The 19,459-nt window shown below is 46.2% G+C and overlaps 1 protein-coding gene across 10 annotated transcripts in view; it reads left to right on the top strand.

Annotated features, from left to right (window-relative positions):
- Window positions 1-19,459, top strand: part of MYO1B (myosin IB) — a 189,605-nt gene that overhangs the window by 40,802 nt on the left and 129,344 nt on the right. For all 10 annotated transcript variants that reach the window (XM_070070449.1, XM_008258850.4, XM_070070455.1 and 7 more), the window contains exon 2: window positions 2,253-2,396. In XM_070070449.1, the coding sequence (XP_069926550.1) occupies window positions 2,262-2,396 (135 nt within the window). In that variant the 5' untranslated portion in view covers window positions 2,253-2,261. The remainder of the gene's footprint in view (window positions 1-2,252; window positions 2,397-19,459) is intronic.

Genomic DNA, 19,459 nt, shown 5'->3' with positions numbered 1-19,459 from the left:
GAGATGCAGAGGAAGCTCCTGGCTCCTGACTTCAGATCAGCCCAGCTCTGGCTGTTGCAGCCATTTGGGGAATGAACCAGCAGATGGAAGACCTTTTTCTCTTCCTCTTGTCTGTAACTCTGTTTCTCAAATAAATGAACAAAATCTTAAAAACAAAAACAAAAAACCAGAATTGCAGGTATGTGATAATTTAAAAAAAATCACACTAACAAACCTCTATTTTTCTTGTTTTGATTATTAAATCCTTATTTGATCTTATTTGATTTCATCTTGGTTCTCTCTCTCCCTCCCCCAGACATACACAATTTTAATGGAGTCAGATAAAAGTTGTTTGTGGACTAATGTAAATTGCTACTAGTTAATAATAATGAATTACTTCTTTTTTTTAAAAGATGTATTTGTTTTATTTGAAAGTCAGAGTTACACAGAGAGAGAGGTCTTCCATCTGCTGGTTCACTCCCCAGATGGCTGCAACGGCTGGAGCTGCGCCAATCCGAAGCCAGGAGCTTCCTCTGGGTCTCCCACGTAGGTGCTGGGGCCCAAGGACTTGGGCCATCTTGTACTGCTTTCCCAGGCCATAGCAGAGAGCTGAATCAGAAGTGAAGCAGCTAGGTCTCGAACCAGCACCCATATGGGATGCCAGCGCTTCAGGCCAGGGCATGAACCCACTGCACCACAGCGGCGGCCCCAATAATTAATTACTTAATTACTAGCCCTTTTGCTCACAACAGGCAAGAGACATGTAGTTTCTGTTGCCTCTATGAGACCTAGCAGATGTTCTTGACTAGAATAGGAGGCCATTTATATAAACTGCTAAGATTTAAGCAAGCAGACGAACCTTTACAAGTTACAGTATGCCTGAGTGATTCCTTCATGGGAAGAATCAAATGTGTATTCCACTCTGTGTTGGCCATGCATGTTTGTAAGGATTGATTAGTATTCTGAAATATTTTGTGTTATTAGTATACTGAAATAATATAAAACTGACTTCTGCTTTGGAAACGTGTAGAGGAAAGGGCCCGGGTGAATTTAGTTCTACTGTCTTAGTCCTAGTAATATTAGGTGGAGTAACATGAACACGTGTGTGCGCACACGCACACACAACACACTTACCTATCTTCAAATATCCAAAGGATTATAGCACCCTTGATTAGCACCCTTGATAGCGACCAGATTGGAAACCTGAGGGATGTAGCGTTCCGCTGTTGAGTGGCACCGTAGGGTAGAATGCTGCTTTGTTACATGCCTGTTGTCACCTGGTGGATTTTTACATTGAGCCGTAGGCAAACTAGTATTTTAGTCTGTTCATTGCATGTCAATTTGACTTTGCTTTTGTGGTGGCATGTCTGTTGGAATGAGAACTAAGAATATGGAGATTGTTCCTGGCAGTTTGTATTATATAGGGAACCTTTCGTTCACCAGTGGATTGTATTCTTTTCATTACAGTGAATTTTGAGTGCCTGGAATGAAATTTCTTCCCAGAGATGAAATGGTATAAGTGGTGATTGAGTTCTTTAACATGACATGCAAAATACTCTTAAGTAACTCTAGCAAGTTTCTTAATTTTTGAGCTTCAGTTTTCATTTCCTAAAATGGGGGATAACAACACCTGACCTCATAGCATTATGATGGGGATTAAATTAATTAATGCATATGAAGTTCTTGATGTAGTATCTGGTAGGTGGCCATCAACCAAAAAATGTTAGCATCGCTTAAAACATGTTTCTTAGCAAAAAGCATTCTTAATTTCCTCCTGGACTGCTGGAGGACAGCATCCTAGCTCCAGCAGAGCCATGAAGGTTCAACACTGGACATGGATGTACAAAGGTTGGGAGTGGGGGGTGGGTTGGTTCATTTGCTGGAATCTTGCGACTCTCAGTAGGGGAGGGGGAGATGGTCTAAAGAAGGGTGGGCTCTCTCTCTCCTTCTCAGTAATTCTGACTTTGAAATAAATATCTTTTTGGCACTGTGGCATAGTGGGCTAAGCCAGTGGGCTCTGTGGGCTCTCCAGTGCTCTTTCTGTTGGTAGACTTTGCCTGGGAGGATGCATGGGGAGGGAGGCTCACTTGTAGCAAATGGGAGGACTACAGCCAAGCCCGAGGCTTCTGATGCAAGTCCTAGGGAGGGGAGGCTATGACATTTGAGGCTGGTGAAGGTCATTTGGAACTGCCAGAGTTTCATTTTACAGTGGTGCCAAAAACCCAGCTGAGACAATTTTGCTCATTTAAATTGACCCCTTTTGTCTCCTACAGCACACGACCATGGCCAAGATGGAGGTGAAGACCTCACTTCTGGACAACATGATCGGAGTTGGAGATATGGTTCTTCTGGAACCTCTCAACGAGGAGACTTTCATCAACAACCTCAAGAAGCGTTTTGACCATAATGAAATCTATGTGAGTAAGGGGTTAGACGTAGTATGTTGTGGCGGAGAGCTGGCTTTTCTCTTTCAGACTGTCCGTTTCCCCTCTGTTCCTTAGAGTCTGGAGATGCTTGTTCATATCCTCAGAGCTTTGAGTGTTCGCTGATTTAGCACAGGGAGAATATTGATTACAGCCAAGAGTCTCTCCTGGGCATTTATAGTCTCAGCTGTGTGCAGAATATTGTGCTGGACAGTGGGGACTTTCAAGCAAGTAGAACATACAGGACGTGTGTTTAGAAGAGACTTCAGAATCCATAGGTATCTTCGTGGATGCTGTCAGATTAGCAAAGTCTGATTATTGAGATGCTATTTGTTAAAATGCAACACAGGACGTGGACCTTTTTGACGTTTGTAGTTGGTAGGGATGGGAACAAATGACCACAGATGAATACATGCTTGGTCCCTGGAGATTTGGGAATAGTTTACATCCTGTAAATACAGAAGTTTAATGCTATATGCAAAAAATGAAAACATGTAAATATATGCAATAATGAAATTTTATCTTGTAAAAATTCTTTATAAAGGATTTCATAATGCTACTTTAACAAGTTCTCAAAATATATTTAAAACATGAGTCAGAAATACAAGTGTATGCAGTATCTCGGGAGTTTGCATAAAGCAGACACTTGCATCTGCCCAGGGAAAGGTGTGTCGTTTAACCAAGCAGAGAAGTGGGGCATTGATTCCCTGTCCCAGCAGCTGAGAAGGAAGCAGGGTGGACTGACTGGAAGCAGTTTTAATAGATTTCGCCTCTCTTGTGACTTCTCTTTCCCTCTTGTCAACAGGTGCATCTAGGCGTGGAGAACTGGATTATTGGGATATACTTTGTATTTTTCTGTTATCCATGTAGGGAGGAAATAAAATAAATGGGAGAGAGTAAAGTGATAGAAGTAGGATCAGTTTTAACTTTTTGTGAAAGTAATGTACTTTTTAAATTACTTATAGGATTAACAGGCTATATTAATGTATGACACATGTAGCTTTCTTTGTCTGGCTAGTCTCACAAAATATCATAAACTGAGTGGCTTATGAAGCACTGAAATTTCCCTCTTGCAGTTCTGGGGAGGTCCATGATGAAGGGGCCAGCAGATTCAGTGTCGGGTGAGGCCCTGCACCCTGGCTGGTGCTTCTTGCTGTGTTCTTCCATAGTGGAAGGCAGAAGTTCTGTGGGGCCCCTTTTGTAAGGGCACAGACCCCATTCACATTGGGTCACCTTATGACCCAATCACCCGCCCAAGGTCCCACTCCTAAAACCATCGCATTGGTTGCTGCATGTCAATTGATGTCTTTGGGGAGGACACAGCACCATAGCACCAGCCGTGTTTCCAGGATAACTTTGGTTAATTAATTTCATTGTGAAATAGTCATGATTGGGAGGCCTCTGTGGGAGGTGGGGCAGTAGCATGCAACGTGTGACTCTTGCTTTTGGAATATCCGTTTGATAACTGGCCACTGTGCGGAGACGTAGTTGCACGGCAGAGATGTGGCTGTTTGAGATGCTGATCCCAATGGGAGAAGTAGAAGTCGCAGCTGTAGAGCTGGGAGTGGTGTTGCCTTCCCTCCCAGTGTAGCATTTCTGCTTTCAGGTGGGAGAGCCTGGAAGTTCTGCAGCTTTCTGGGACGTGTGGTCTGATAGCAAATAAAAGATAGCCTTTCAACACAGGCCTTTGTTGAGATGGAGATAGGAGCAGTCAATTATAGCCTAACGAAGGTTACTGGTCATGTTTCTTTTTGGCTCCAAGAAGCACAACTCTCCTTCAGGTGAATTGAAAATGGGATGGAGAGGGGAACATTGCTTGCATTCAAATACCTGATTTGTTGTGGCCACTAAAAATACAACAATCCCTCTTTTAACAAAATGCCAAGTGCTCATATTCTTGAGTCTTCAGACAAAATGGGTTTCAGCTATACATAATTTTATTTTCTGAACTATTTTTGGAATACCTTTTCTGGTTATAAAACAAAAGCAGAAAATTGACTTCAGCTGCCAGATATTCATATCAGTATTTTTCATGATGCTTTAGGGCTACTATTTCCATGAGATATGTGCCTTCATTTTGTAAGTTTATTTTTTTCTTTAAGATTTATTTATGTTGAAAGAGTTACACAGAGAAGGAGAGGCAGAGAGAGAGAGAGGTCTTCCATTTACTGGTTCACTCCCCAGCTGGCCGCAACAGCTGGAATTGTGCTGATCCAAAGTCAGGAGCCAGGGGCTTCTGGGTCTCCCACGCAGGTGCAGGGGCCCAAGGACTTGGGCCATCCTCCACTGCTTCCCCAGGCCACAGCAGAGAGCTGGATTGGAAGTGGAGCAGCCAGAACTTGAACTGGCGCCCATATGGGATGCCGGCACTGCAGGCGGTGACTTTGCCTGCTACGCCACAGTGCTGACCCCTCATTTTGTAAGTTTAATTATACCATGTTGGAGGGCTGGGCATGCTCTCCTTTGAGTGAGAAAAAGCAGATTATAAAGTAATGGGTACAGTATGATACTGTTTTAAAAAGTGGGGTGGGGGGTTGTGAGTGTGTGTATGTTACAGATGTATTTGTATTTGCATGCACACAGAGGAAAAAGAATATTAACCTTGGGTACCAGGTTTGGATTGGAGTGGAGGTGGAACAGTGTTACTATTTTATGTTTCTGTATTATAGGACTTAGGCCACATATATATTGCTTTTATAATTGATAAAAAAATACTGTAAGATAAATTTGCTATTTCCCTAGTTCCAAATATCACGAATCCTGTCCTTAAGAAATCTATTTCTGGCTCTTATTCTGGTGATACTCATGCGTTGGGTTTGTTTATAGCTTGTTGCAAAATTGTTTAGCCTGATGTCCAAGGCTAAGTTAATATGACATGTAACATGCTACTGTCTCTACCTCACTTTGCTTACTTATATTCCAGAAAATGAGGTTGTGGCTTAAAAATTTGTTTCACTTATGGTCTCTAACCTTAATTATTTTTTTAAGAAGATTTATTTTTTTTTTTAAAGGTAGAATGAGCAAGAGAGAGAGAGCGCGCGAGCGAGCGAGCTTCCATCTGCTGACTCAGACCCCAAATGGCTGCAATGGCTGGGCCTGGGTCAGACCAAAGCCAGGATCCTGTAACTCCATCCAGTTCTCTCTCATGAGTAGCAAGGGCCCAAGTACTCAGGCCATCATTTGCAGGAAATAGGATTGGAAGTGGAGCACCTGGGTCTTGAACTGGCACTCTGATAGGGGTTGCCAGCGTCGAAAGCAGGAGCTTAAACTGCTGTGCTGCAACGCTGGCCCCCTAACTTTGTTTTATTCAACAAAAGTGAGTGACCATCCAGGGTGATGCAGCGTGCCAGCATACTGAGCAGACCTTTGTGAGTTCAGAAGCCATCGCTGTTGAGGGGGCAGTGAATGCGGGGACTCTCGCCCCTGGGAACAGTGGGCCCACCCGTGGCCTCAGTAACCTCTGTGAGCCAGACTGAGGGACTGTGTTCTTTCATCCTGCTTTCCATCTGTCCCCACACCCCACCTAGAAATAAGACCCTTCTCGGAGCTCTCAGGAAGCATTGCTTTGTGTTGGGATGCAGTGTCAACTCTCCACAGCATTCACAACCCCTGGGGTCCCCTAGGGCCTGCAGCCAGCCAGCTCTGGAGGACGGCTCCCTCGTGGTCACACCGCACCTGGAGTTCTGGGTGGGAGGAGGCATTTTCAAGGTAGTCAGTGTCAGGTTGCGTTAGGGTGTGTGTGTTGCGAGTAACCATCACTCGGCCCAGCCTGGAAGAGGAGATCTATTCGCTTGACCACACGACAGTCCCCAAGCGTTCTGTTTTCAGAATTGGGTTGCGTAGCACCAAGTAGGTCCATGGGCATTCATGGCCTTGCAGAGTCTCTAAGCCTGGGACAGGTTCAGAGACGCTGACGTTTAACCACTCTGGCCTGTTGGGTTGGAGACGGAGGAGGACCCGGTGAGAGGAGACAGAGGGAAGCGTTGGACTCCTGGGTAACAACACACAGGGTCCGAGACTGTCTGCTTTTATTCCTGCCTTTGGGCTGGGCCTGGCTGCAGGATGTGCACTTCGGTCCCGGTGGGCTCTGTGTGGGGTCACTGGCTGGGCAGTGCTGCTCTGCCTTTCTGAGTGTGTTCTGCCCTTTGTCAGCCCTGCCTCCGGCCTCCCCACCCCGCCCCAGGCCGCATGGGTGCCAGCCGGATTCCTGTGGACTTTTGTGGGGCTGGAGCAGACAGGCCAGCCGAGGTGCAGCCAGCTGTGTTCTGTTTTTAGGGTGACTGGTCAGGACTGTGGTTCTGCTCAGGGACAGGAAAGCTGCAATTTGGGGAAGAGCAAGGCCCAGGGCAGGTTTGGAAACTCAAGAAGCAAGGTGTGTGTATTTTTGGTGCCGCCCAGTAAATTTAGTTTGTTTTCTGTGTGAATTGTCAGGTGTGGGATGAGCCAGAAATGGAGGTCTGGAGTTAGTCCCATTTTTAGGTGGTTATGTCAATCTCATTGTATTTGCAAAAGTGCCTGTTTTGGAATTCTAGTAAAACATGGTCTGAATTTTGAAATTTTAAAGTATTATATTCGTTTCAATTTTTAGAAGTCAGGACTAATATTAGATCCCTGCAGGATGGCACCAGGCACTTTCTAGGGAAGGCGCTCAAGCATATGTACTATACTAAGTATTTGGTTTAAAATTTTGCAAAGCTAATGAACAGAACACTGGCTAACATTTGTTTGCTGTTGGTCTTCCTTGTCTGGGTTCACTGTCTGTGGATTCAGTCAACCTGATATTGACGATATTTGGGAAAACCAACTCTATCTGCACAGAACATGAACAGACTTTTTCTTTATTCCCTGGACAGCACCGCGTAACGACTATTTGCATGGCATTTCTGTGGTATCAGATATCCTCCATCCCTTAGAGACGATTTAAAACAAGAAGCTTTGAAAAGTTTGGAAAATGGAACGCAAAGATACTGCACGTTTTCTGTGAACTTTCTGACATCCCCTTGTGTACAGAAAGATGTATGTAGGTTCTGTGCAAATATGATGGCCTTTTCCATAAGGGACTTGGGCATCCTCAGATTGTGGTATTCACGAGGAGCCAATCCCCTGTGAGTACCAAGGGACAACTGTGTTTATTAGAAGCACTTTCCATTAATACATGGGACAACCCCCACGTATAACAAATATTCCTGGGAATATTTAGGGTTAGTAGTTTTCTCTTGCTGCAAAACGAATCAGCCTGAACTTAGCAACTTAGAACAACGTGTATTTGTTAGCCCTGTTTCTGTGGGTTGAGAGGCTGGGTTCCCTGCTCTGGGCCTAACTGGCTGTCATGAAGACGTCAGCCAGGGCTGTGGTCTCGTCTGAGGCTCGGACCTTTTCCAAGTTCATGGGTTGCTGGCAGAAAGCAAGGCTAGAATTTAAAGTCCAGTTGAGTGTTATGCCTGCTTCCCAGCTGTTCCCCAAGATTTTTTTCTTTTAAAATTTGCCTTTAAAAAGTATGATTTTTTAAAAAAAAAGTATGATCCCCCTCCCCCCCAAATTACAAGAGTAGCAAAATGCCTTTTACAAACACTTCAAATGGTCTAGGCATATATAATAATATAAAATGTAGTTTTCTTCTATCAGTACCCCTGTCCTATTCCCAGGAGTCATAGTGGTTAATAGAATGGTGTGTAATCTTGCAGATTATTTTAGTTTGATTAAATGAGGATTTTTTTGATCTAGAGTTGGAGATAAGAGGAAGTTCTCCTTGCTTTACATAGAGAACCCAGACACAAAAGCAAAGTATGGGTGCGACAAGAGCAGCGTGTGATGTGCTGTTGAGATGCTGTGTCCACGAGGTCTACATCCACAGGTTCATGTGTCTCGGAAATACGTGGGAAGAACTGGTGTCTGCACAGGTCAAGGCAGGGAGGATGGGCTGCCAGGCCTGTTAGCAGGCAATACTCAGCCGTGTGTGTGTGTGTGTGTGCGTGTGTGTGTGTATGTGTGTATGGGTGCTGTGCCGTCAGCAGCACACGGCCTCACCAGCGGTCTGAAAAGGTAGATTGCTAAGGTGAAGGGAACAAACTGTTTTGAAGGGTGCGGCGTTGGTGTTTGCTCAGAATGGAGACACAGCTTCAGAAGGCTGGATAAAGCTGGTGGGAAAACAGCGTATCACAAGGCTGAAGACGAATGTTGTGTCTGATTTTCTGAGCACACTCTATCTCGGGGTAGTTTTATAAAAACACTCCTTTTTGGAATAACTTCCCAGTTATTTGCTTTCTCAGAACCTTTGGTGATTGAGAAAGTTCTTCCTCTTAGAACTTTAAAAGTTGACACCCACTTATCTATTATTTACCGACCTTGGGGAGCTCTTTCATCACGCGGGCGCTATGTAGGGCTTGAAATGTTCGTGGAATATTTATAATATCTTTACATATTCTGATTGAAGCCACTGCAAAAGTCTGACTTAGGGGGGATAGGGAACCAGGGTCCAACATCGGGTTTGCAGAAGTGTCACCCTTTGGAAGCACTGGCAGGTACCCAGAAGTACAGAGTGGGAAGAGGAAGCAGCTCGGCACCAGGAACACAGGACCGATTCAGCTGTCCCCACTGTGCACGCATCTACCTCTGCCTTGTATCTACAGCACACATACGTTGTGATGCTGGTCCTGATTTCTAAGGGGAAGCTCTGTGTTCCACTGAACAATGCTTTGGAAGGCGTGGAGGGTGAGATGACGTGGCTTCTTGGAAAGGCACGTGCTTTTGGAGGTAGACCTAAGTTCGAATCTTGGCCTCTTACATAATTGTGATATTTAGCTCCTGGAGCTGGGGTTGAAATAAAGAGGTGCCTTGGTTTTGAGCCGCCTAGCACTTAGTAGGAGTGGAGTTGGAGTTGTCACTACCCTGACTCTCGAACCCAGGATGACTTTAAAAATTTTTTAAATAATTGATTGGTTTGAAAGGCAGAGTTAGAGGTTAGAATGAGAGAAAGATCTTCCATCTGTGGGTTCACTTTCAGATGTCCACAATAGATAGGCAGGGCTATGCCAGACCAAAGCCAGGAGCCAAGAGCTCCGTCCTGGTCTCACACATGGGTGTGGAGGCCCACATACATGGGCCATCTTCTTCTTTCCCAGGTGCATTAGCAAGGAGCTGGACTTGGAACGGGGCAGTCTGAACTTGAACCCGCACCCATGTGAGCTGCTGGTGTTGCAGGTGCTTGGTTTACCCGCTGCGCCCCAGGAACAGCTTTCTCCAAGGTCTCACACGCTGAGCTTGCTATGTCTTGATTTCTTCCTCTCCTTCCCTGCTTTCCTCCTTCTCTCTCTGGTATTTGTTACACAGGTTTCATTGTTGCTGTATTTCTGCTTTGAGATAACCACACACTAATATTTTTAAGACTTGCAGCAAGCACTGTAGATATAGTAGGAGACCACTCTGTGCCTTCGTCTAGAGAGTTCTGTTGGATCTGGAGAAAGGCAGGTATTTGCCTCACCATGGAGTTTATCTCCACAAAGCTCTGGCAGTATTGTATTATCCAGCTCCAAAGTAAAGGCTGCCCGAGGGAGCCTAATTATTTTTAGCCAGCTTTTCAGCGTGGCACAGAACTCATATATAGTTCTTTAATTCATAGTCTGAAATGACTGGCAGCCTGGGAACGAAAGATGATAATATGAGGGCGGTGTAGGCCCGTCTTGGGCTGGACCAGCAGCGACTGCCTGATGGGCTTGTGGCTATCTTTGGCAGCTGTGGTTTGCCCGACCTCCTGGCCTGTGCATCGTGGGCTTGGGAGCCGAGGCCAGGGATGTGAGGCACGGCCCAGAGGAAAAGACGAAGGGGGCCAGAGCCCTGCCTCCAACATCGGATTGAGAAGCACCGGAAGGAAGTGGCGGCAGTAAGGTGCCGGCGGTGATGGTGTCGAGGGGCCATGTGGGCCATGCTCGGGCAGGAACCTGAAGAAGAGGGTAGAGACGCAGTGTTGGAGCGGGTGAGACAAAGCGGCCAGGGCAGGCCCAGAGGTGGCAGGAGCGAGCTGCGGGGACCAGGCCTGTTGTGTTGGAGCTGGACTCGCCATCGCTCTCCTGGGTTCTGCTTCTTTTGTAGCTTGGTGATGGGGTATCGGGGGCCCCTGGGTGTGTGTGTGTGGTTACAGCGAGTGCGCCCCGGCCTCTGACAGTTCTCTGAGCTCACCATGCAGACTGGGATGTGGCGCTTCGGGAAGAACTGCCGCTAACGCGTGGCGAGACCCGTGCCAAATTATTTTAATAAGGAATTAAAGTGACTAGTGCTGTCAGTTTTACATATGTGTTGTATATGCAGCACAAATATTTCTCTTGGTCTGGAGAATGTGAAATGTGCAAACCGAGTTTGTTTTTTAGGTAAGGCTCAGATAGACAACAAAATCTGGTACTGGCCTAGGACTTGCAATTTTCACTTACACCATTTTTTTTATTTTATTTATTTTTTTTTTTTGACAGGCAGAGTGGACAGTGAGAGAGAGAGACAGAGAGAAAGGTCTTCCTTTGCCGTTGGTTCACCCTCCAATGGCCGCCGCTGCAGCCGGCGCACCGCGCTGATCCTGGCAGGAGCCAGGAGCCAGGTGCTTTTCCTGGTCTCCCATGGGGTGCAGGGCCCAAGCACCTGGGCCATCCTCCACTGCACTCCCTGGCCATAGCAGAGAGCTGGCCTGGAAGAGGGGCAACCGGGACAGAATCCGGCGCCCCAACCGGGACTAGAACCCGGTGTGCCGGCGCCGCAAGGTGGAGGATTAGCCTATTGAGCCACGGCGCCGGCTCACTTACACCATTTTTTTTAAAGATTTATTTATTTTATTATTTGAAAGGCATAGTTAGAGAGAGAGAGAGAGAGGAGTCTTCCATCTGCTGATTCACTCCCCAAATGGCTGCAAAGGCTGGAGATGTGCTGATTTGAAGCCAGGAGCCAAGAGCTTCTTCTGGGTCTCCCACATGGGTGCAGGGACCCAAGGACTTGGGCCATCTTCTACTGCTTTCCCAGGCCATTGCAGAGAGCTGGATCGGAAGTGGAGCAGCCGGGACTCTAACTGGCACCCATATGGGATGTCAGCACTGCAGGCAGTGGCTTTACCCACTACCGCACAATATTGGCCCCTGCTGTTGAGACCATTTTGACTGCTTTTTTTCCTCTTTTTTAAAAAAGTTAAAAATTTCTTTTAACAGACAATTTGTATATTATTTATGGGATCCTATATGATGTTTGGATATATGTATATATTGTATAGTGTTCAGTCACAGTAAATATACCTGTCTCCCCAAACATTTAACATTTCTTTGTGTCAAAAATACTCAAAGTCCTGTCTTCTAGTTGTTTCAGCTTAGTGGACCATACTGTGTCTTTAAAAAGAAAAAAAGTCCATTTAAGACAAAGGCCCTTTTCAAGGGAATCTGTGGCATCTTACAGATGACTAATTAAAAACCTTGTGGCACATGTTATCCTGATGCCTTGTGATCAGCTTCCCAGGACCGAGACCCAGGAAGAGGGTGGATGACCTCATCAGGAGGTGCACGGATTGGTGTTCTCGGACTCTCAGGCAGCTTGCCCCAGCACTCTGGGCTGACTGTTAGCTCTGCTGAGCCACACCTCGTGCTTGTCTGATCATCCACCAACTTCCTGTCTACAAAGACCATTTTGTAAGCGTCGTCTTCAAGACCTTGGCTGTGGGACTCATCAGTGACTTTAGCCGAGGTATTGACTTTCTTATTAATGCCTTCTGAGTCCTGGTTTGCCTCCTTGATTCCCACAGAGCCAGCGTGAACTCAGGGAATTCTACTTAGGGAATGCTCGCGTTGATGGCATGCCTGCTGTGTGTCAGTTGCTCTGCTTGGTGCATTGGCACATCGTCTTGTTTACTTCTCAGAATAAATGATGGAGAAATCAGCAGTATTCTTGTAGAGATGAGAACTTAAGTGATGTGTCCAGCTTCACATAAAACCCGGAAATTTGCTGGGTCATTTGGGGCCAAGGTTTGTACAGTATTTCAAATACATTTGAAGCATCGTTCATTTGTGGGCAGAGAATCTGAATACAGGGCTCAGATACTTAGGTCAGAGTGATGTGGGTTCAAGTGCAGGTGGTTTCATCACCCAACCCCCCTCAGCACACTCCGACTTCTCACTTCAGAACTGCATTCAGACTGAAGCTCGGAATCCTCACCCTCAAGTTCAAGGCCGTCTCCAGTTTGATCCTGGTCTTAGTTTTAGGACACCTTTCTCCTCTAGGAAAGCGCTTCCATTCCCTGTCTCTGCAATGTACCTGGGCAGCCCTTTGTGCCCTGTCCCCGTTTTCAGTCCGTGTGATAGCACGGGTCAGGACTTTCTTCCTTTGTAAGGCGGAAGCATGCTCCGTTGTGTGTTTCTTCTGTTTTTTATTGATCCTGCTGGTGGACGCCAGGCTCCTTCGCCATCTCGGCTCTGGTGAGAAATGCTGCTGCCGAGAACATGGGTGTGCAAATCATGGCAGCTCATACCTTTAGAAAATATATTGGAAGGAGACCACTCTCTTAGCAAAATAAGAAGGAGGTTCAGCCGTCACCGAATAAGGAGTCACACCCTTTGAGGAGAGCGGCTCTGACCCTCTGTCTTCCCTGGAGCTGTCTCAGGCTTGGGAGGTTTAGTGACCTTAGCTCCCTCTTTTAGACAGGGAGATAATGAGACTAATGACTCAGGTAGCCAAGAATTGCTTAAATCCCCTTTCTTCCTATTTTAGAGTCTTGAGCAGTTAACTCTTAAATTTCTATCTAAAAGGCACATGGGTTTTGCATAAAATTCGCCCTTAATAAATTTGTCCCTTGCTTGTCTGATGGTTGCAGCCTAAACTCAGTCTAGCACGCAGTGGGTGTGGTTCTGCAGTCCTCTTGGTCCCAGGCCTGGCCCATCCTGGATTTGAACTCCTACTACTTCAAAAGGTGAAAATAGCATGACTCGGAGACCTGAACTTAGAGATCTCCGATACCTGTGCTGTTTCTCTGTCATTTTAGACTAAGTGATTTATTAAATAGCGTTACGTCAGGTAGTTAAGGAAATCCTGCCTCTTGCCTCACCCTTCCCCTGATCTGTTTCTCTGACGTCGCTGAACGGTGGCGATGCAATCTTTTCGGTCGAGATGAAAAATTTACCTCTTTCCTCTTCCTCGTTTGTTCCTCAAGTAAGAGACGTCTTCAAAATGGAAAGTGAGCAGTTTGAAACACCTGCCCGTGGATTTCGGAAGGTGTCTTTCCATGGTCCGTGCACTTTTCGGATGCCCTGGTGGAAGGGCTGTAGCGTTCCTTGGGGGGGCTGGCCCGACACGGCAGCGCTTTGTTCCAGCGTGGAGGCTGCAGACACTCCGCAAGGCTGCGTGCGACACAGGTTTCCTGCGATGAGGCCCAAGGGTCAGAGGCCCAGCAGCCAGTGTGCGTCCAGTGCTGTAACCATAGGAGAGCAGACCCTTGGCTCCTGCTCTTGCTTTCGCTCTGCTAGCTGCTGTGGCCCTGTCACTTAGCTTCTGTGTGAGCCATTGTTACAGGTGTTCAGCTTGAGAATCCCTCTCTGTCTCCTGGGGGCGTGGGATAGTTTAGTAAAATGGTGCGTGGATGCTTGTTATATGCCAGCCCTTTAATAGGTTTGATGGTGAGCTTTTAAGGGAAGTCCCAAGACAGGTAAGCAAATAATTAAAATTCATTCTGAAGAAAATTCTTCCTTACCGTCTGGTAGCTAGTCAGATGGGAGGCTTTGTTAGAGCCCCAACTAAGCAGAGGTTTTAAAAATATGTTCTGAAAGAGTTTTGTGTGCATGAGCAGGCACTGGGATGTGGGCATCCCAAGCAGTGGCTTAGCCCCCGTACCACAGCACCTGTCCCTGTAGCAGTATTTTTCAAACTGCAAGGTTTTTTTTTTTTTCTTTTTTAATCCCATTCATGGCTCATGCAAGCCTTTTAGTGGATTAGGAATAGCAGTTTTAGACAAAATTGTACTGAATACAATTGGATAAAACCTATTAGTGCATCACATATAGTTAGGGTAGTTTTGGTTTTGTGGAGTTTTTATCAGATGTGTGTGCCTGCATGTGCATCCATGATTATGATGAAAAGTTTATGAATGAGTCATAATCAAACCCTGGAAAAACACTGCCATAGAATGGCCACCCCCCCACCCCTGTTTGCAAGTGCTGCTGCTGTTTGCTGAGATACCATAGCCCAGTTTATTAGAGATGGCGCTGGAATGAAGGTAAGTGAGGCCAAAAGGATTTCTCTTTTTGGCAGGTTTTCAGGATTGGTTGCATGGGAAGATCTGAAGGGGAAGGTGAGACAGAAGGTAGGTCAGTGGCAGCACAGGCACAGTAGTTGCAGTTGAAAGCAAAACCTGGTCCCGCGAGTCCTGAGGGTGAGGGAACCAGTGTGGTTTCTGGCCCCGGTGACACATTCATTTACTGGGTTCTCCTTAAAAGTGACTGGCCCCTGACCCCTCTTCTCTGAGGACTGTGTTCTGGAGGAAACAGCCTGTAGAGTGAAGTGCATGGTCTTGATGTGGTACACTTTGGTAATTCAGGGGCCTTTCCTTGGTGTTCACAGTGGTGGGCTTGGGAATGGGATTTGCTGGCTTGAGGAGCCTCACCTGCGCTGAGATTGCAGTGGGAATGCTCACACATCAGTGGTGCAAGGCCAGAGGGGCTTGCAGTTACACCTGGTGAAATAAGCCATGTGGGGAGCAACTCGGATTAGACTGTTACTCGAATTAAGACTTATTCTATGCATCTGCTCTCCCACAATATGGCGCTGGGAGAGGAGGAAACAGCTTCTACGCAGCTGCCTCCAGTTCAACCAATAAACAGCAGGACCTGCTCCTGATTGGAGGAGAGCAGCGTGCTCAGCGTGTGGGTAGCAGAGTTGGGATTGGTGGAAGAGGACTATATAGGAGGAGAGAGACGGCATGGTGGTGTGGGTTGGTTGGAGAGTGCGTTGGAGAGTTCGCGGGGAAGTTCGTTGCTTCGTTCTTTTTCATTTCTCTCTACTCATTCTTGCTTTGGGAGTTCGCTGTTTACTTATTCTTACTTTACTATAGAAAAGACTTGTAAAAAAGGGGAACATCTAAAGGGAACACCTGTGCAGCCCCCGAGAGAGCCAGCCGGCGGTGTGCCGCTCCCCCGCGGAAGTGGGGAAAGTGGCAGGGGGAACCGCCCTTCCACGGAGGTGGAAGGGACGGTTGCCAACCCGGGAAGAACCAGCAGCAAACCCGGGGAGGGCCGAGCAGACAAAAGAACAGCGCAGGGTCCTGTGTCGTTCCTCCACGAAGAGGGGGAGCGACATAATGGTGCCGTGACTCGGATAGGAAGCCTAGGCAGGGTTCAGTGTCGCTCCTCCATGAAGAGGGGGAGCGACATAATGGTGCTGTGACTCGGATATGAAGCCTAGGCAGGGTTTAGTGTCGTTCCTCCATGAAGACGGGGAGCGACATAATGGTGCCGTGACTCGGATATGAAGCCTAGGCAGGGTTTAGTGTCGTTCCTCCATGAAGAGGGGGAGCAACAAAGCCAGTCCCCCAAAAGACAGATATCATGTTTTCCCTGATTAATGGTAGACTAATAGAGTACCTAAAATGTAATGCATTGGAGTGAAATGGACATTTGGAGATTCGTCACTGTTTACAGCCCTTGTCTCCTCTGTTGAGGAACAGTGTTTTCTTCTTATTAGTTGTTGAACTCTTGTATTTAGGGTTAACCTTACGATCATTAAGTAAAGTGAAAATAGATCTTTGTAAAAAATTAAGAGTGGGATTAGGAGAGGGAGGAGGAAGAAGGGTTGGAGCATGAGCAAGAGGGAGAATAGTGTGGGACATATCACTCCTTTCCTAAATCTGTATATAGGAAGTACACGAGACTTGTATAATGAAATAAAACTTTATCATAAGCACAGTCAAAAAATATGAATTTGAACATTCTTATTTTAAAATATGCCTTTGAGAAGTTAGAGAAGCCTGCTAATTGAATCTTCTGTTTATAGAAGGTAGAGCTTTCTCTTCTACTTCTTCCCCCGTCTTCTCTTTCTTGTTTCCTTTTCTTTCCACTTCCTTTTTCCTTTCCTTGCCTTGGTCCCCCTTCTCCCCCCCGATGTCAGAGGCTGGACCCACAGGGCAGTGGGCTGGAGGGAGCTTTCTAGTACATATCGGTGGGAGTTCAGGTGCACCTGCAGATTTGGGGGTGCTGAGGCTCAGAATCATGGAGGTGGTGAGCTGGGGAGGGGCTGGACTGGTCACTTAGTGAATTTTTTCACCATCGTTTTAAAAGCATGATACGACAGGAAAACATCAACTAAGCAGTGCATAATGGTTTGTTGAAAACAATGATACGTATTGCCCCTAACTCTTACCATTAATTGATGTAAAATATTGAACTTTCCCATCTCTGTTCTGATAGCTGAAAAGCAGATTTAAATCTGGTGCTAAATGAAAAACTGGAAGCTGCCTGCAGCTGGAGGAGAATTTTAAATCCCACCTGGCCAATCAGCTGCTGCCAGGGGTGTCTGTCTCAGAGGAAGGAGGGTTATGGCTGTTCTATAGGGTTCTTCTGCAGGCACTTGTGGGGCTATTTAAATCTTTGGCTAATGCGCATGAAACCTTCAGAAAAGAAACTCAGGAACAGCAAGGGCAGGAGTTACAGTAGGGAACAAATCTAATAGGATGTCACTGTTAGAGGATGCTTACATGAACCTTAAGCATAAAGTGGAATAGAAAGAGTGTGTGGTTTCTTTTCGTGTTTGTTTATATTGGGCTGCCTTTTTGGTTTGTTGAGCCGTGTTAAGCATATCAGTTATCGTAGCTGTGTAACGAACCAGTCCCAGAAATCAGTGGCTTAAAGCGACCACCACTTATTTGTTTGCGAATCTGGGGGATGGCAATTTTCGCTGAGTTCAGCTTTGTGTTATCTTCCGCTGCTCCTACCTGGGCTCACTCGGGCCAGAGGCATCTGTGGCCAAACTGGCCGTGGCTGTCATGGAATGGCTTCACTCCTGCGTCTGACCGGTTGGTTGCAGGCTGTGTCGGTCAGGGAGTCTGGGGTCAGGAGAGAGCTTGCGGGGAGAAGCACATGCGATTCAGTATGCAGGGAAGTCACAACAAAAGAAACTTGCAACTTCTTTGTGTGGCTTCTGACTTGACACAGCAGTTTGTTCTGTATGCAGGACTGCCACAGAGGCAGGTTTTATCTACGGTTTTGCTATTGTGGAGTCTGGTTTCAAAGAGCAACTTGGTAATTAGGTTTTCTGCTGACAGCAAATCTGTATATTTTTAGGTTATTGCATTCAAGAAATTACCTAAAAAGGAAGAAGAAGGAGTCAAGTCCTTTTCTACCTAAAGAAAGCTCTGGGCCTTTAACAGATATTACAGGAATAACCGTTGGTTGTGTTTTTATATCTATAATTAATTCCTGTGTATTAGTTAGAAGCTACTAAGGTAAACAATTCAAACCCAACCATCTTCATTCACCTGCCAGGGTGAGCTGCAATGTGAGCGTGAGGAGGAAGCCGTCTTGAGAAAGTCTGGTCTAAATGAGATAGGCCAGGAAGCTTAGTGATTCTTTAGTCTGGCTATACTAAGTGAATGCTGATTCAATTAGTGATGATAGAACATCAGAAGTAAGTGCAAAAAAAAAACTGCGTGGGAACTGAGTTTCTCACACCAGCAGGCTTGCCCACTCGTGATGAGATTATGCTCTTACAGGCTCAACATGCATATAAAAACCACCTGTTGCATTTTCCAGACTGAGGAAAAGTCTTCTAGAATTGAAACTATCATGACTCATGTAAAACAAGTTCAGAATGTTTCTACTGTTTCTTCATTTTCTATTCAATTTCATTTTCTAGTAAGATCTGGCACTCTCCTTGAAGCGCTAAGGTGGCAGTAGTGGACAAACTTGTTCTGAAAATGCTGCCCTTTGTTTTATTTGACTTTGGAAAGGTGGGGACTGCCTTGTAAAGGTTCTTTCCTTTCTGAACCTTTGTTCTTTAAATTTCTTTTTATCACTTAGGGAGGAAAAGAGATGCAGCAAAAGTACTTTTTTCCCCCCTCCTATCTTTTTTTTTTTTTTTTTTAAAGATTTATTTATTTATTTGAAAGAGTTACACAGAAAGAGGCAGAAAGGTCTTCCATCCGTTGGTTCACTCCCCAGACGGCTGCAATGGTCAGAGCTGCTCCGATCCGAAGCCAGGAGCCAGGAACTTCTTCCAGGTCTCCCACACGGGTGCAGGGGCCCAAGGACTTGGGCCATCTTCCACTGCTTTCCCAGGCAACAGCAGAGAGCAGGATCGGAAGTGGAGCAGCCGGGACACGAACCAGTGCCCATTTGGGATGCTGGCACTGCAGGCGGTGGCTTTACCCACTACCCCGCCACAGCGCTGGCCCTGCCCCTTCTATCTTTATGATGTTGCAACTGAAGGGAAAATGAAGCTGCCGTGATGAGCAACAGTTCAGTGTTGTTGGCATTGGGAGGCGTAGTACAGAATGAACAAAACCAGCACTCCTCGTGCTCCCAAGTCTAGGTGGAAGGAAGATAAGTAGTTTTCTCTCTTGCAGGGAGAGAAGGTTAGTGTCTGCTAAAACACAGCATTGACCCCTGAGAACATATGTTTGCATTTTACATTGCATGCAAATGTGACATTAAATGTACTTTCCTCAGGTACATTTAAGTTCTGCTGTTACAGGACACTAGATATGATAGGACTTTGTGTTCCTTGAATGCCTTGCAGATAAGGTCAGTGCCAAAGTGAAGGTCTTGTTGTATAGGTGTGGGGTGGGGTGCAAGAGGGGACTCTCGTGTTTCTTTTGACTGAAGCAGGAGCATAAAAATGAGAGAAGGAAACACCAGCTCTAACGGGTGTCAGGCAGAGCTGTGCTCTGGCTTACAGTTAGCAGAGTCAGTGATGACATTGTTGGCAGCGACAGAACTTTGGAGAACTCTTATCCAGACCCATAAGCTGTTCTAGAGGTTCCTTTTTTTTTTTTTTTTTTTTTTTTGACAGGCAGAGTGGACAGTTAGAGAGAGACAGAGAGAAAGGTCTTCCTTTTG

This window comes from Oryctolagus cuniculus, chromosome 3 (assembly GCF_964237555.1).
Source record: "Oryctolagus cuniculus chromosome 3, mOryCun1.1, whole genome shotgun sequence".
Classification (NCBI taxonomy): Eukaryota; Metazoa; Chordata; class Mammalia; order Lagomorpha; family Leporidae; genus Oryctolagus; species Oryctolagus cuniculus.
The sequence above is the reverse complement of the archived record's forward strand: the minus strand, read 5'-3'. Positions and strand labels throughout refer to the sequence as shown.